At 43.4% G+C, this 18,202-nt stretch overlaps 1 protein-coding gene across 3 annotated transcripts in view; it reads left to right on the top strand.

Annotated features, from left to right (window-relative positions):
• The window catches only part of USP22 (ubiquitin specific peptidase 22), a 205,806-nt gene that overhangs the window by 32,774 nt on the left and 154,830 nt on the right, over positions 1-18,202 (top strand). The window contains exon 2 of one of the 3 annotated variants that reach the window (XM_089769306.1): positions 2,157-2,237. The exons of the other annotated variants lie outside the window; for them this stretch is intronic. Coding sequence (XP_089625432.1) covers positions 2,157-2,237 — 81 coding nt within the window. The remainder of the gene's footprint in view (positions 1-2,156; positions 2,238-18,202) is intronic. 3 annotated transcript variants of the gene reach the window in all.

Raw genomic sequence — 18,202 nt, forward strand, 5'->3', positions numbered from 1 at the left:
CTCTGGCAACCGATTAATTAAAAAAAAAATTTTTTGACAAAAAGCATAGTGGTCCATTTTCTTTCCTAATTCCATCTGAAGATGCTTAATCTATGTAAGAAATCAGATTAACATACACTGAGGTTTTAGTTTCTATTGGAGTAGAAAAAGTTTTATTTTGTTTTTTTGGTTGATTTGGATTTTTTTAAGTGGTTTTATCAATGGCCAGCATAACTCCAATGTGCACTATGTAGGGTGATGACATTTCAGGTCTGATGTTGGCTCACCTCATTGCTCCAGCTACTCTATGCAGAAGAACAAATTCATTGTTTAAGATCTTGGAAGAAGAACACTTTAATATGTGTGCTATGTGTTGTCAACAGTAAACCTTCAAAAGGTTCCTTCTGATCTTGAAACAACATAAAAAGTTTGTACAAAGGACTAGCTGATGGAATCTGTTTACCCTTAAACACTTATGACATTATTTCTCTTAAGAAACTATCCCACAGATCAGCAGCCTAGCTTTTGGGTTAGGATCTAGACAAGATTTTAAAAAACTGTTGTTTCTTGTGACCCAAAGATGGGGAGCTATTCAAAGTAGATCCTCAAACAGAAAGATAGCTCCTCTGTGTGCTTGTTTTGGCTGCATACGCTCTCTTCCCTACTGTCTGTCCTAGCACTAATGTAATCTAGGATAACAGAATATATTAAACAGATTAATGTCCAATTTTCCTGTCTTTGGGACCATTTGGTTGATTACACTATCCCAGAAACATTTGCAACCGAATACGCTAACAGTGCCAAGCTTTGGTACTGTTCAGTTGGCCTCTCTTGCAGAGATGGACTAGAAATGTCATCTCTCAAAGCTTCCTGACAGCCCAAGGTCATTCTACCATGTAGTGGTGCATAGTGCAACTGAATAGGCTCTTAAATAAATCCTTTATATTATATGTCTAGCTGTCTCTGCCCTTTGGTGTGAGTAGTAATACAGAGGAAGAATTTCCTTTAAATTATGCTATATAATATCTTTTCATGTCTATTATTCAGTGATCATTTCACAGTCAGTTTTAATATGTAAATTGGATATTTTAATAGCCAGTTGTCCTTATTGCTTCTGTATTAATCTGTTGAAGACTTGCATTGCTTAAAACACCCAAAAAGAGTCTTGATTCTCCATGTTTTATTTCCTGAATAGCTTTGTTACCTAAAATTCAATAGCTATCTCTGTGATCATTTTTCATATATATTCACCTTTTTTAAGCTTCAGTTAGGATTCCTTAAAGCAGGATACAGTTTTGTGAGTTCTCACACTTAGTTCAGTGACTCAGCATATCCAGCCACTGGCCTGTAAAATGGCTATTTTTCATGTTGAGATATCTATGGTGATGAAATTTTGTAATATTTATTGCAGTGAAGTTCCCAATTGCGATTAGTACTTTGTTGTGCTAGATGCTGCACAAATGCATGCCCTGTCTCTTTAGAGTTTACAGTCTACGGCTTTAATCCTGCAAATACCCACATGCTGGGTTAATCCAGTATGTTTAATGGTGTTTGCAGAATCCGGCCTTAAGCAGATAGATGACATACAAAGGATGAGAGAAGATGGACATGATCTTACATTGTCAGCTATCCTTTGTAAATGACCTTCAAGCCACCGTTAGTTATCTAAAGTTGGCTTTTTAACATTGTGAAAAGGTTCTTAAGGACCCTGCTCCAGTACAAGAATGCCACAACCAACCTCCTCTTCAGATCTCTACCGAAGACCTAAGTGACTTCTCCTTGAATGCATTTTGAGTGTCTGGATAACACTTGGAAAAACTAAATCCTAAAACTAGTGTCAATTTTTGGTTACCATTATGGCAACTTTGGCTGAAGTTAGTTGTCTGGCAGGGTGCAGATAGAAATGGGAACAGTTGCCAGGTGTGTGTATTGTCCAACTCTCTGTGCTGCATTCTGATGAAGCTGTCATTTGCCAGTGCACTATTTGGAGGTAATTCCTCTAGGTGAAGATTGAGGCAAAAGGGTCTGCTTTAACACTACCTATTTTATTACTCCATAGGGAATTCTGCACTTCTGTGCAAAAGCAGAATTAACGTCTTCTGTAGATTCTCCCCACAGAATAACTGATTCTGACAGAAAGGTCAAGGGAAGTTGCAGTTGCACCTTTTGCCCACCAGAGTCTGATGTGGTACAAGAAGAGAGGGCAACTGGAACAGCCAGCTGCAGAGAGGGAGGAGGCAGAGGCTGTATTTCTCACAGTGCTCTGCCTCCTCAGGGCTAAGTCAGGAGGCACAGAATGCTGTGGGAATGGGGGAGAACTCTCAGATTAGGTTTGAAAGGGGTAGTGGGGTAACAGGAGACTAGGATGATGGTACAGGAGCTAGTGAGATAACAGCATTAAGCCAGGGGTTGAATAGAAATGAAGGTGAAGGGCCACAGAGGATTGGGGAGTGTAAGGCCACTTGAGGACAGTGGGAAGGAGAGTGGCTGAGGGGGTGTGCAGGGAGACACGGGCATCTTAAAAAAACCCTTTTCCATACTTCTTCGATCCACACCCTGCAGCTCTTCTGGTTCACTCCCAGGTTCCTTTCCAGGAATTACTTCCTTCTCCCTGCTCCTCCCTTACCGGTGACTCAGTCAAGCCTTTGCGTTGCTTCTCAGGGGTGTTGATAATACATTTCTGTATTGTCGCTTATATGAATTATTCCTCAAAGTGCAGTATTAATATGCAGTATTAATATGCCTCGTAAGGAAGCTATTGTCTAAAACATTTCCTGACTCTTTCTTGTTGTTTTTTGTTGATGTTACAGGCATAATTGCTGAAAGGTAATTTTGAAATAAATTACCAAAATGATTGAAACTGGCATGACTATGCTGTTTTTACAGATAAAATATGGAGAATTTAAATTTTTTTGGTGCAGAATTTGCCCAGAAGTATTTTGTAAACCCTTTCTCCCCCCACTTGCACTTTTTCTTTGCATCTTAATTGTCTCCCAAATTATAGTAATTGTATAGTCATGTTAGCTAAACAAGAGGTAGGAAGGACTCATTTTTGAGCCTATTTACTACAACTGACTTGACAACAGTAAGTTTTAGACAAGAGGCATGTTGCTCTGTTATGGTGGCCTGAAACAATACTCTGATTAACCCTTCTCTACTACAAGCCTAAGGTCCATATATTTTATTTTTTTGTCAAACATTGTGCACATTTGATACTGTATAAATAAAACGAGATCAAAACTAATTGGTGTGTCATGTACAGTACTGCAAAGCACTACAAGTAGGCTACGAGAGTGGTCATCTGTTCAGGTCGCAATGATAGAATTGCAAATGATCAGCATAGTTAAATAGCCTAATGTTCCTGCTTGGAGCACTTATGTTATTATGAAGGATGTGCATTTCCCATCTTCTTGTTTTGCTAAGTGAAGGACATCATCATTCGTTTTAAAAAATGTCTCCCTATGCTTGCACATAACATTCTTTCATGGCGCATCCATATTTTCCTTGTTGCTATTGGCTTATTGCTAGCAGTGACCTAATAGATCTCTACTCTTTTCTGTTGTAATAATCTTATCTTGTGAGGTATCACTTGAAAACGCATAATTTGCAGGTTATTATTGTCATGGTAAAATGTAACAACATTGTATAAGATACCACTGTGTGATGATGCATATTCCAAGCCACATCTCTTCCCCCACAGAAGGTTGGCAAACAGGTCAGTCTCCAAGAAAAGAATGTGTGCTCCACTTTACTCAATTTGCATTTAAGCAATAATCAAACCAGTTCTTCAGAGACAGAAGGCAGGCTAATGCCACAGGGTGTAAACAAGGCCACAGGGCCATTACCTGCTAAGTGGCTATTTGACAGAAAAGGGGCTAAGGGCCAAATAAAAAAAAATCTTAACAAAAGAACAGCATGGAATTCCCTTCCCTCCCTTAGGTATTTACTCTCAATTGCAAATGTTTCTCAAAGGGGAGAACTAAAGAGAGCAGACACCCCAAAACACCCCCACTCTGTCCATTGAGTCACTGCACAAGAAGGAACAAAAGAGAGATCCATTAAGCAGAGGAAAGGAATGTGGCCTGAGAAGTTTGGTCAGCAAGACAGTTGAGAACACATGGTGAGAAAAACTTGGCTTTGAATGTAATGCCATTTTTTACTTTTGTTACTCATTACTTGTATTCAAGTAAAAGCTACAGCAATAAAGCGTTATAAAGTACACCCCAAGTTAGGAAGTGACACAGCCAGTCATTAGTCTGGATTGTACTCTGAGTACATCACATTAGACTGGCTTTTTCTCCATCCTTTGGTTTCCAGAACCTTAAGAGTTCTACTCTTCTTTTGGAAGTGGTCTATGCTACTTTTAGATCTTGACTAACTGTAAAAAGCCTGTTTAGTAATTCTAGAATCTAGATCCTGCCGATCTGCCTGTGAAAGGAGGATTGGGGATGGGCCTCATTATCATAACACTTGTTTAGTATGTTAGAGTTTTTGCTTGATATATTGGCAACCATGTGAACAAAGATTAATTTAGATAGAAGATAATCAAAAGGTGGTATTATCTACACAGGGGTCGTAGTGTAAGCAACTTGTTTTTTTAATTAAAATATTCTGCGCATCCTCACAGTACAATTCTTCCAAATTAGCAGACAGATTTGCTAATTGGGTAATACATTTTCAAAGTGAATGAAGTTCATTTCACAATGAGTCAGTGCAGCAGAAAAAAAGGTTTGCTAGGAGTAGGACATATCTGTATTTCCAATCAAAATTCAGCCCTCACATCACTATTGCATTCTGTATTGTTTCACAAAAGAAGCAACTTGTCTGTTTTATCTATGTATCCTCTCCTCTCTGGGGTCGTGTTGACTGGGTATCACCTCCCTATTTAAATGCTGGCACTCAGCCAGGAATCATCCTATTTATCATGCTGTACTCTTGAAGTGCTATAGCAGCCATGAATCATGCATTTGTGTGCAGCTACACAGAAGTCACGGGCTTAAGCCGGACTGAACTGTCTCCTCTCTCCAATAGCAGCCACTGTAATATGAAGATATACAAGTGGATAGCAAAGCAGGCAACCAGTGGTGTTTGTTGCTCACAGGACACTTCTCAATGCTTAAGTAAAGGAAGATAACTCATAAAAAGCCAAGAAGAGAGAAACCCTGGCAGTTGTCCAACTACCTGCCCCTAATTTGAGGAGCTGGATTGGATCTTTTGCTAATGAGACCACCCCTGAACAACGTTATCCTTAGATAGGTTCTTGTTTGGGGGGAAGAGATCCTTGCTTCAGAGGAAAATGCCTCATTCACTGAGTCCTGTGTTCACCTCTGTCTGAGAAGCTAAGGCAGAAACAAAGGAACAAAAAGCTGAAATCCAGGTGGACATCAAAACTAATTATGATGGAAAGGAACCTCTACCAGTGGGTACGTATGGTGGTTCATTACAAGGTTAAACCACCTGTATGGTGATTAATTTTTGTTCTAGATGCCTAATAGATGCCACCATTTTGGCTAATGTGAAGTAGAACCCTTTCCAAAATGGCCTGCACCTCTAGGAATGTCAGCTCTGCAGGAATTCTTTCCCCACAGCTTTTTACCATGCCAGCATCCCAACCCCCTTCACATTTTCTCCTCACCACTTGTGACCACTTCTGTCAAGCTAGTGGTGTTTAGTGTTTTTTAAATGAAATAACCTTAAAATGCAGGAATATCTACTGATATGTCAGTTATAGGAAAAAAAATGCAATATAAAAATACTTATAATTTGAGCGAGATGAAATTTCAGCCATGTAAACGTTTTGAGAGATTTTCCAGAATGAGACATCAAAAACACTGTAGTAGGTGCCTTACAATCTCATCTGTAAGTGGGTTCTCAGCATTTAACCTTTTTTAGGTTCCCAATGAGGACTAGAAAACTCCTATGTATTTGGTTTTTTTCAGTGCAGTTTGTACATACTTGCCCATGATATAAAACAAATTACAGCAAAGATAACACTGGATTTAGGTATAAATATTGGACAAAGCCGCCTTTGTGCGGCCAACTGTAAAAAAATTATGTAAGTAGCATGGTCTTTCTGTCTTCAAGCACCTCTCTGAAGTAGGGAGAATGCAATGAACTCTGCTCAAAAAAGCTATAAAATATGTAAACCCCTGGATTTTAAGATTGTAAGTTTATATTTTATATTTTCTTTCACCTTAACAAATGTTCATAATAAATAGTTGGTACATGCAGATGTGCTAGCGAATATGCAAGTCCTGTTTTTTTTACAGATGAGGAAAAGTGAGATGTAGCAGTTTAGTCCTGCACGGATACATTTTTATTCCACCTGCATCTGTATCAACTTATTTATGTCGTGTATATCCACAGATTTTCAGAGTTCTAAATACAAAATCTGTAACCACATCCATATATGCAAAAATGAGCTGTGGATATCCACACCCACATCCGCGGATAGCCATGGATTTGCAGGTCTCTAGAGATTATTTGTCCAGGTCTCATCATGAACTGAGAAAATAACCCAGATTCCATGACTAGTCCTGTGTTGTAAAAATTACGGTAGAACTTCAGTGTTGTGAACACTTAGTTACAAACTGACCCATCAGTAGGGTGACCATATTTCCCTATGCCAAATATGGGACACCTGATAAAATTGCTTGGATTTGAGTGACTTCATTGGCAATCAGAACTATGCAGTACAAATGTTCAAAATAACATTAAGTTGCCTAAGCACCCATTAAAAAGACATACTACATTATTATAACAAATAGGTAAATTAAAATATATACTTACAATTAAGTGGTCACTGCTGCTTAGAAGTACCTGCTTTGTCCTCATCCTTGCTGTTCAGGAGGCAAGGTTTGGGGGAGAGTGCCTCTAGGAGGGCCTGGTTGTATGTGTGCTGGCTGTGAGGTGGCAGGGAAGAAACGTGATTTGGGGGACTAGAGAGTGGAGGTTCTGGGCATCTGCAGTGGGGCTGTGGGCAGGGGTGATGTGCAGGGTGCTGTTGGCAGGGTTCCAGCGGGCTCTGGCTAGAGGGAGTCAAGTGGCTGTGTGGCATGACATGGCCCTGCCCTCAGGGGAAAGGGACATGCTGGCAGCACAAGTACAGTCAGGTCGCTGTGTGCTTGAGAACTGACAGTTGGTAAATAATCCCCTTACATTGACCTGGGTGGAGTGGGGCTGCCCCTGCCATCCATACCCCTTTTCCTCTAGCTGCCCCCTTGGTCTGGGGACTGGCATCTCAGTGCTATGCTCCATTACCCCCCGAGGGCCCACGAAAAAGCTTGGCTCCGGGCTCACACAAGGTAAATCTGGCCCTGATTCTGCCCATGGAGTCTGGAGGCTTCTTCCTCATGGGGAACTCCAGGCATGCAGGATTAAGCTCTGCTGCTCTCATCCTAGACCCACCACTCAGCTTTGAAGGGGTGGGAGGGAGCAGGAATGGGGCTTCAGCGGAAGTGCGTGCTGGGGATTACGGCTACTGGGAATTGGGGTGGTTGCCGGGAGGTGGGGGCTACCGGGGTGGGGGCTGTTGACCCGTGGCAGGCACTGCCACAGAACAAGGCTGTCGGGGGAGATGGGGGTGCAGCCAGCGACGGGGACGGCTGTGGGGGGAATGGGAGCTGCGGCTAGCAGTGGGGCTGCCAGGGAACAGGGCTGCTGGAGGCTGCAGCTAGTGGGGGGGGGGAGGGGCGGCTGCCAGGAAAGGGGGCTTCAGCTTGCTGGTGGAGGCCACCCAGTAATGGAGCTGCAGCTCTGCTGCAGCAAAGAGCTTCAGCCTAGTGGTGGGGGATGCCTGGGAAAGGGGCTGCTGGTGAGGGGAACGCAGGGTGTGGGGGCTGAAGCTAGTGGTAGAGGAGCCAGAAAAAGGGGTTTCAGCCTGCTGGTAGGCTTAGAAACAGAGCTGCAGCTCTGCAGCGGCATGCTGCACCACGGCGGCAAGAGGCTTCAGCCCAGCAGCAGGGGCTGCTGGGAAACAGGGCTACTGTGGTGGGGGAGAAAGAGGAGAGGATGGGGATTGCAGCTAGTGTTGGGGAGCCAGGAAAAGGTTTTTCAGCCCCATGGCGGGGGGCGTCAGGGAAAGGAGCTTTAGCCCTGTAGGGGCGCTGGCAGTCAGGGCTTCAGCCCTATATTCTGTAAGTGCTAGCAGACCTCGCTTATTTAGGGTGCACAGAGGGAGGGGGTGACACATACTCCATACACCCAATTCTTCGTGGTGTGTATATATACTGGCTACCAGTCTCCAGCTATCTCATTTCTATCTCTCCCTGCCTGACTCCAGACGCTACATGCTGGTCTGCCACGGCCTGCTACAAACAGAAGGCTGCTGTGGCTGTGCTGACTGGGGAGCTCAAGGACGAGGAGGGGGCATTCAAATACGGGACAATTTGCTCCTTTTAAGAAAAAAGTCGGGATGCCTGGAAGAGAGCTGAAATAAGGGACAGTCCCGGGAAAAACGAGATGGATGGTCACTCTACTCATCAATCACACACCTTGGACAGGCAAGCTGCTAACGGAGCCCTAAAAGGATAATAGTCATTGCAGAGAAATGAAATGAATTCTTTTCATCCGTCTTTACAGATGAGGATGTTAAGGACATTCCCAAACCTGAGCCATTCTTTTTAGGAGATGAATCTGTGGAATTGTCCCAGATTGAGGTATCATTAGAGGAGGCTTTTGAGCAAATTGGTAAATAAACAGAAACAAGTTACCAGGACCAGATAGCATTTACCCAAGAGTTCTGAAAGAACTCCAATGGGAAATTGTGGAACTATTAACTGTGGTTTGTAAAATTGACGTGGACTACCTGTTTTGTACTAATATAACAGTTTCCTGTGAGACAAGGCCTTCTTGCCTAAGACCTCTTACTTCCAAGACCAGCCTTGATTTAGAGAGAATCTTCATAGCTTCTTAGCTTCGCTGATGGAAAACCAGTTAGAAACTATGCTTTTTACATCAGAAGATCCAAGTACATATGCCCTTCTAGGGAGCAACAGTTTCCAAGAGGGTGGCTTAGTATATATGTTTGTCAGCACATGTGAGGCAGTGTTGGAAGCTAAACCTGGACATCATTATATATCTTTTTTAAATTAGTCATAAATGTATATGCATGTTGAAAGTACTTTGGTGTATTTGCAAATGCAATTCACACTATTAAAGTTTGGAATAGGATTTAGTTTACAATGAGTGAAAAATTTGTTATAAACTTCCAGGCTTGAAAGCATAGGTTTCCTTAGTTCTTTCCAAGGGTCTATCCTCTTTAATTTGTTGCTGTCTTATCTCTGACTCACCACCCTGATCTTGCCCTAGTTGGGAGAGAGACTTCTGGGAAAAGGTCTCAGGAAGACAGATATCTCATAGATACCTAGGTACCTTACATAGACATCACTAATAATGTCTTTAAAAAAATTGATGTGATATGCTAAAACGTGTGTATGGCAGTCAGTAGGTTGGTCTATGTATTATGAAAAAAGGGGAAAACCTTCACCTAAACACTTCTTAACCATAAAAGAACAATAGGGTTTAAAACTATATTCTCATGACAGGGCTGTTCATGTTAATCAGAATGCAGCTATTTAGTAATGGTACAGTGAACAATAGTTACATTACTGCATTAGCGTCTATCATACAGTGATTAAACCTACATCGATCATTTGGTCTGTTAAACTAGAAAGTAATTGTAATCTTGTAAGATTGATGTGTCTTGTTAGAAAATAAAGGTCTCTGCTTTGGCTTGATATCTGTCTCACCAGCAGAAACTAGTCTTCTGTGACAGTGTTTCTCCTTCCCTTGCCCCGCAGTGATATCTCTAAATTGTAACTGTTTCATGATGATTATTAATTTGACACTGTAAACTTGCATGGGGTTTTACAAACACAGTAAGATCAATGTTCCCTTTAATTTTTCCATTATGTGCATAATTAATTTTAAGTGTGGTGAGGGTGGGTTCAGAATGTGGAAGGTGGCTCAGGGCAGGGAGGGTAAAGGGTCTGGCTAAGGGGATGGGCTTCTGGGATGGGACTGGGGACGAAGGTTTTAGGTGCAGGCTTCCCCCAAACCTCTTTTCTTCCAGCAGCCCTGAGGCTGGGCCTGGGGGATTAGTGCCTTTCTCTGGTGCAGCCCAGAGCACTTCTGTGGCCCTTGGTAATCTTCTGTGCAGCTTAGATGGAATTTTTAGAATAAGGTTTGTCTGCCTCAGAATTCAGTTGAGATCACAAGGGAGGAATCCAATAGAATCTACGGATATCTAATGTTCTAAGCAGGTATGATGTCAGTGAAGAACATTTTGAGCAGCATGCCCTGCTGCTCCCCGGCCTGTGAGCACTGTTCTATCTGACATGTTGCAGGCCAGCAGCCCCAGCAGGGGATGGGCAGGTTGTGCCCCACTCCTTGTTCCCCTACTCCCGGGACCCACAAAAATCCCTCAGATTGATTACAGGTTCCTTTCACCCTCCCACAACCCCCAGCAGGCATGGACAGGGAGGAACTACTTCCCAAGAAGGCACATGCACATTAGCCTCTGGCTAAGCTAGTGAATGGGAATCCCCTCCTCCCAACTTCCTGTGAGGAGACTACCTTCTTCACTTTTCATTCTCCCCCCCACGCAAACAGCAGATCACAAAGAAATGGGGTCTCCTCACCATCAAAGGCAATATCAGTGACCCTGAGGAACCTGTCTACCCCAAACAGTTATTGGACAGTTGGGTACCAGTTCAGTGGAGTCTCTACAAGATAATGCATTGTATTGCATTGGCAAGTTCATAATGGCTAATGTGCTGGAGATCCATGGGATTTTAGTGAGTTGGAGTTCCTCGCCCTTATGGGGAGACATTAATGGAACTAGGGATGTAAAGCATTCACCTGATACCTGGCAAGCATGCCCTTTACTGGAATGCTTACCAGGGTAACTGGTTAACCAGCAGGGGGCTGCTCCAGCTGGGCCTGGTTTGGCCAGAGCAGCCCATAGCAGGTGCAGTGGATTCAGCACAGTGTGGCCAGAGCAGCCTGCACTGGGGCTGAAACAGCTCTCTGCCCGCTTCCCTGCTGTGGACGGAAAGCTGCTCCAGCCCTCTGCTGTGGTTAACCAGTTAAACATTTTGTTTAACCTTCTAACCGGGATTTTCCATCCCTAAATGGAACCCTTTTGCCTATTCTGTCTCCTCTTTTTCTCTCTGGCCCTGAAACAAGCTCTGTAGTGTGCTAACAAGGACACTGATCAGTTCTGATGTGATTCCTTAGTGAATAATCAGAGAATTCATGGATGTGTGTGTATGTATAGAATAATCAGCCAAAGTGCATTATGCTAGAATTTTCAAAAACTACACTTCCCAAGCACAGAAAAGTCCAGCCCCATTGAATTATATTGACATGGACGTTTCTCATTTCCATGTTTTTAGATGAACTTGTATCCCCACTTTAGCTATGGTTAATGGGATCTTTTCCTAATTACACAGCCCCAGGGGTGCAGAGTCAGGTTTTGGTATACATTCAGCAGGTGCAGGACAATGATAGTATGTGCTTTTGAAAGATTTTTAACAAGCCAAGTCTGTTCAGTAACTGACACAGCAATTATCATATTGGTGTATGCAAAGGTGAAGTTTTCAGGGAACAGAAGAGTGGCAAGGCAGGCAGACTGACATTGGCCTATGCACAGCTAGAGAAACTAGTGGCTGAAGCTGTTTACAATTTGTCAGTGTGCTGCCTAAATTAGAAAAGCTGTAGGCAAACATTACTAGACTGATTATGGAAATTGAGAATGGACTAGTGAAGTTAGTATTAACCTGTAATTCTTCAGCACAGGAATCGGCTACTCTGCACTGTTTTTTAGGCTTAGGTCTATACTTGAAAATGTTACTGGTATAACCATATTGGATAGACTTAAAAAACAACAAATAGTTTTTAAAGTGCTACCAGACTAAGTTGGTTACCCCCTGAAGCTTATGTTGGATAGGGATGGGATTTTATCAAAATAGTTATACTGGTAAAAGCTCTAGTGTAAACACAGTTATACCAGTATACTTATTCCCTTCCCTCTACAGAAATACATATACAGGTTTAACCTCTCTAGTCTGGTGCCCTCGGGACCTGACCAGTGTTGAACCAGAGAATTTGCTGAACCACGGGAGGTAGATATTGTCTGGTAGTATTACCAATATTTCCACTGCTTACTGGGCTCTTAAAAGACATTTAGGGGTAAATTAGAGCTAAACATGGAGAGCCAGGAGTGGTGGCTGTAAACAAACTTTAAGGGACTGCAGGACATTTGGCCACACCCATGATAAGTGGACATCCGGCTAACAAAAAGCATGCTGGACCACGGATATTGCTGGACCAGAGCGTGCTGAACTAGAGAGGTTGAACCTATGGCAATAGCACCTTTTACACAGAGATAACTGTACAATATGGGACGGGGGGGTGTCCATACAAGGCTAGTAGAACGTTCTAGCATATACAAGGCTTTGATCTTTTCCAAGTATTTTGGGTCTGCTAGAAGTTACTTTTAATTCTGTTTATTTCACCACCCCCAAGTGCAATTTGTCAGCACCCTTCTATGTGCTGCTTCTTCCATGCTTAAGGCAGAGATTTCTGAGGACTCTCTCCCTCAGGATTTTTTTTCCAGATTCTCCCTCCCATTGTTTTCTCTGTCTGGGAGAATCTCTGCACAAGTACTTTGAAGAATCTCCGCACAAGATTGAAGAATTTCATAAACCTAATGATTAAGCAAAGACCATATGGCAACACAAATTTAAGTCTCCCGTTCTTGCATTCCATTCTTCTTCCTTATCTTATATAGTTTTTTGGAATGAATGGTACCTGATTGTGTACCATTTTCCCCAGCCTAGTTTCTGTTCTTGTTCTATCCCTTATTTTTGACATTGTGGCATCCAGCAAACATCCAGTCATTAAGCAAGAAAAGAAATAAGAACTTTTGGAGACTCCCTGTCCTTTTTCTGAACTGCCACAGTAGCTGGCTCCTGTTGCCCAGGAAGAGAGGGTTTTTTTGCTCCCTACTATATATAATTTGTTTTAGTTGCATGTCAGTTTGATTCCTAAATGCCTTCAGATTTCTGAAAAGGTAGTAAGTACATAAAATGAATTTGCTTAGTTTTCTATTTTTCCTATCTCAAGTAGATGGTATGTGGTTGCAGGTTTAGAAACCTACTTAGATAACTGGCTCTAATGTATGATTCAGTGTAGATTCACTGTAAAAGCTTTAGCCTTTGTGCTTCCTATGCAATTTTTGCAACAAATTAAAATATTGCTTTTTAACTGTTCCCTTCCATGTCTTACCATTAATCTGACATTTTGAATGTGGCTGTTCTACATGATGAATTGGGCAATTCCATCCTGCTTAGGTCATGCAGCTGAAGGGTGAGTATTCCAAGAAATGCCAAAACTTGGGAATGAAAGCACAACTGAACTGGTAATGTTGGAGATGGGCTTGACAGCTGCTGCATACACCCCCGCAGCAGAAAGATAGGGGACACTTCTGCTCTTATTATGCTGTAAGTTGTCCTTTTACACACACCACTGGTAGTGACATTTATAAGAATCTAAGCTGGAAAAATCAGCTCACCTGGAGAAATTTTAAGAAAAAAGCTGCATGCCTGCTTCCATCTGCCTAAGCCCATAGGCCATGTTGGAATCTGTTTTTTCCTCAAAGATCATGAGACACCTTTTGGGTCCTATTCCTCATGTCCTGTGATTTGTTTGGTTCTTGTTACTATTTTTGTTCTTACGACTAAGTTGTGACGTTCTTCCATACTATGAAATAGGAGTACATTGAGATGGGTACAGAGGATGGCATGTCTTCCAGGTTTGGTCTAGCTCATCTTAAAATATGGAACTCTTCTACACCGAGTAGAACAGATTGTTGGTTTTTTGGGTGGTTTATTGGGCGGTTTATTTTTTCACAGCACTGCTTGCTATGTTGTTTGATGTTCAGCTCTCCATTCTTACACTAAAGTACTACAGATGTCCAAGATCAGCTGGTCTTGATTTTAGCTCTCTCCCTGGCTATATCTACACTACACTGCTCTTCTGGAAACAGCTACTCAGATTGCAAAAAACAAAACAAAAAACTGGCACAGGCATTACCAAGCTTGGTTTGTTAAATTAAATAGTAACTTCTTGTCTAGGGCTAATTTCTTTTTCTAAAGATGATTTTAAATTATTTGTGATTTTACTGTTCAGCCGTTTTTGTAGTAAATGAAACACTATTTCTGTGGTAAGTCATTAGTAGTAACAAATATGTCCCCATGGGCCCAATACTTGCTTAGATGTCAGATAGAATCTGAGTTAGTTTTTTTTCTACTTTGCAAACATGACAGTCAGGACTATAGTTGCTATCTTGTCTGAATGAATCAGTAGACAGTCACGTGCAGCATAGCCAGCACCTATCGGCTATTGCGCATAACACGTACAGCAGCAAGCTGTCTTCCTCCCCCTCCTCCTGTAAGCAATTTGTGCAAACACAGCTAGTACTAAAGCACCACATGCTACTAATTTGTCAGGTGTACACTCTCAGTAGTGTTCTGTATAGCTGATAAATGCCTTGAAGTTTCTTTTGATGTGTCTCAAGCCCCCTGAAAAGTATTTTTTTGTTGTATGTAAGCTGACATACTTCAGTCCAGTAGATAATCTTTACACATTTGAACTTTAATACATTAATTTAAGCAGACATAAATAGAGCATGGTAGCTACTAAAGCAGTAGACATTTTTCCATGGTTGAAAAAACACACATGTTCAACCATTGCATTTTCTAGATTGAAAATGTAAATGCTTTCATGGAGTTCAGTGTTGAAGATACCTTAATTAACTCCTCATATTTTCTTTTCAGAATTTCAGATTAAGTATTCCTTTTTCTCTCACTTTTCAAAATAGAATGATTTATCTGCCTTTCTCTTGTAGCTCTTCTTAAATTTAGATGGACATTGTATAGTTTGTTAAAGCGTACAGTTGAAAGGCTCCTGTTTCCCAAGATTCATTCATTTTCTCTCTCTCCCTCTCTCACAAAATTCCTACAGAATGACAGCGTGATGTCATCAGATCAGCTGTGTCTAAAGGCTCCGACCTCACATAGGCTCCCTGCCCCGAATATTGTTCAGGGACCTGACCTGAGCAGCCTATGTCCCCTTTGCCTGGCATCCCAGGGCGTGTGCTCAGGTGCATGGGCACTTGGCTCACGGTCTGGGCTGGAGGAGTCCCAGCTCCAGCACTATTGTCTCCCAAGTCCCAGCTCCAGCACTATTGTCTCCCACTAATCTGATAGCTTTCTTTGATAAGATAACGAGCCTTGTGGATAAGGGAGAAGCGGTGGATGTCATATACCTAGACTTTAGTAAGGCATTTGATACGGTCTCGCATGATATTCTTATTGATAAACTAGGCAAATATAACTTAGATAGGGCCACGATAAGGTGGGTGCATAATTGGCTGGATAACCGTAGTCAGAGAGTTGTTGTTAACGGTTCTAAATCCTGCTGGAAAGGGATAACAAGTGGAGTTCCTCAAGGGTCTGTTTTGGGACCCGTACTATTCAATATCTTCATCAATGATGTAGATATTGGGATAGAGAGTACTCTTATTAAGTTTGCAGATGATACCAAACTGGGTGGGGTTGCAACTTCTTTGGAGGATAGGGACATAATTCAAAATGACCTTAGCAAGTTAGAGAAATGGTCAGAGGTAAACAGGATGAGGTTTAATAAAGAGAAATGCAAAGTGCTCCACTTAGGAAGGAACAATCAGTTCCATACATACAAGATGGGAAGCGACTCTCTAGGAAGGAGCATGGCGGAAAGGGATCTAGGGGTCATAGTGGACCACAAGTTGAATATGAGTCAACAGTGTGATGCTGTTGCAAAAAAAGCAAATATGATTCTAGGTTGTATCAACAGGTGTGTTGTAAGCAAAACTCGTGAAGTCATTCTGCCGCTCTACTCTGCACTTAGTTAGGCCTCAGCTGGAGTACTGTGTCCAGTTCTGGGCGCCACATTTCAAGAAAGATGTGGAGAAATTGGAAAGGGTACAGAGAAGAGCGACAAGAATGATTAAAGGTCTAGAAAACATAACCTATGAAGCCAGGCTTCATGAACTGGGCTTGTTTAGTTTGGAAAAAAGAAGATTAAGGGGGGACATGATAGCGGTTTTCAAATATCTAAAAGGGTGTCACAAGGAGGAAGGCGAAAATTTGTTCCTCTTGGTTTCTGAGGACAGGACAAGGAGTAATGGGCTTAAAGTGCAGCAGGGGAGGTTTAGATTGGACATTAGGAAAAAATTCCTAACTGTCAGGGTGGTCAAATATTGGAATAAATTGCCAAGGGAGGTGGTGGAATCTCCCTCTCTGGAGATATTTAAGAACAGGTTAGATAGACATCTGTCAGGGATGGTGTAGACGGAGCTTGATCCTGCCTTGAGGGCGGGGGGCTGGACTCGATGACCTCTCGAGGTCCCTTCCAGTCCTATTATTCTATGATTCTATGATTCTAAGTTAGCGTGAGGGGGGAGTCAGCTCTGCTCGGCCCTTTCCCTCTCCTGGGTCTAAGCTGCACTGTTGGCTCCACCAGGACTTGCTCCAGGGCAACACTGCTGTCGTTCTTGGTGCTCACGAGCTGCTGAGCCAGCAAGCTCAGGTGCAGCGCAGAGCGAGGTTCCTTGCATCTCTGGCCGCCTGTCACCCCATCCTCCACTGTGTCCGTAGTGGCTGCATCAGTGGAACCTGCCGCCACAGCCGAGCAACCGCTGAGGCGTGTCAAAGGGGTGGCCCAGCAGCATTCGGAGCGGCTTCCAACATGGCCAAGCAGTTGCAGGGTAGCTGGGAAGGGAGTACCTGCCTCTGCATGGTGGCACTGACCCCCCCACCCCTGTGTGCACCCCAGCCCACTTTCCATTCTCTGTGTCCTCAGCACCTCTCCTGCTCCCTCAGACTCCATCCCCGCTTCTCAACCTGGCATCCCAAAGGCATCCCTGCTCTCTACCCCTCCTTCCATCCTCCTCTGCCTCCCTTTCCATTTCCTCTGCCCACAGACATTCCCCTTTTATGAGTCACAGAACCCCAGCAATGCCACCTTTACTGCCCCTTCTCTGCAGGCAGCTGTCCAAATCCTGCTGTCTCAGCACCTGGAGTAGCCTTCCTTCTCAGCCCTACCCTTACATGTAGAGGCCAGGGTCTGCTTGAGTTACAAAATCAGACTACTTTCTTTGATTTCATTGCTTAAATTTTTCATTAACCTCTCTTATGCACACTCATCACATGACTATTTTGAACTCTTTTATATTTTTTTTTAAAAAAGTGGTCCGCACTTACAAAAAAAGCCCCCGCCCCCACAGATATTCCTGTGTACAGGTCTGGTGCCATTTCTTGGCTGGTTAGGTTGCCCATTTGTGAGGGGGGGTTAGAATGTGCATAGGGAAAGAGGAAGGAGGGGGAAGGTGTATGTGGGGATGGGTGGTGCAGTAAGGGGGGGCTAGTCAAAGTGAGGGGGGTATAGGAATGGAGGTGGGGGGTGGGCAAGGAAAGGATGGGTGGGTGTAGGAAGGGAGGTGGGGATAGGGATGGATGGAAGGGGATGGGCAGTGGGGTGGAAAGGAGGAGGGATTAGGGAGAATGGTGGGTGTAGGAGTGGAGGTAGGGAGATGGGAGTGTGGGAATGGAGGATGGAAGCAGGGGTAGGGATGCAAGGAAGGGGTTGGGCAGTGCACCATGGAGCTCCAGGATAAGGACTAGCAGCTGAGATTCCCCATCAGGCTCTTTCTTTGTGACCCAAATCTGGTTCTCATTAGGGCACAGGTGTGTAAAGCTGGGGACTCCCCCATGGTTCCACATCTCCCCATCGTGCCCTGTCTGCATGGAGCGTGTCCCAGCTTCCACAGTGGAAGCTCGCTTGCCAGCTAGAAGGGCACATCCGGAGCTCTGCTGCCCTGCAAAGATGGGCAGTAACTGAGAACGGGGAATTCTCTCCCTACCTGGCTGCTTGTAAACTAGCACCTGCCCCTTGCTAGTGAGACAGAAGCACCGGGAATGAAGGGGATTCGTTTGGAATTGGGCCCCATTTTACTGAATGTGTTTGGTTTTCATTTATACATGAGGCCCACAAGCCGCCAGAGCATAACTCTTCCTGATAGGTCACTTCTCTGTAGCCCTGTGCCTGCTGCTAGAAGAGGCTCTGAACTCTGCCCATAAACTATTTTATTGGCTGATGGGGCAGGAGCAGGAAGTGT

Source organism: Pelodiscus sinensis, chromosome 15, assembly GCF_052426305.1.
Source record: "Pelodiscus sinensis isolate ZL-2025 chromosome 15, ASM5242630v1, whole genome shotgun sequence".
Taxonomy (NCBI): Eukaryota; Metazoa; Chordata; order Testudines; family Trionychidae; genus Pelodiscus; species Pelodiscus sinensis.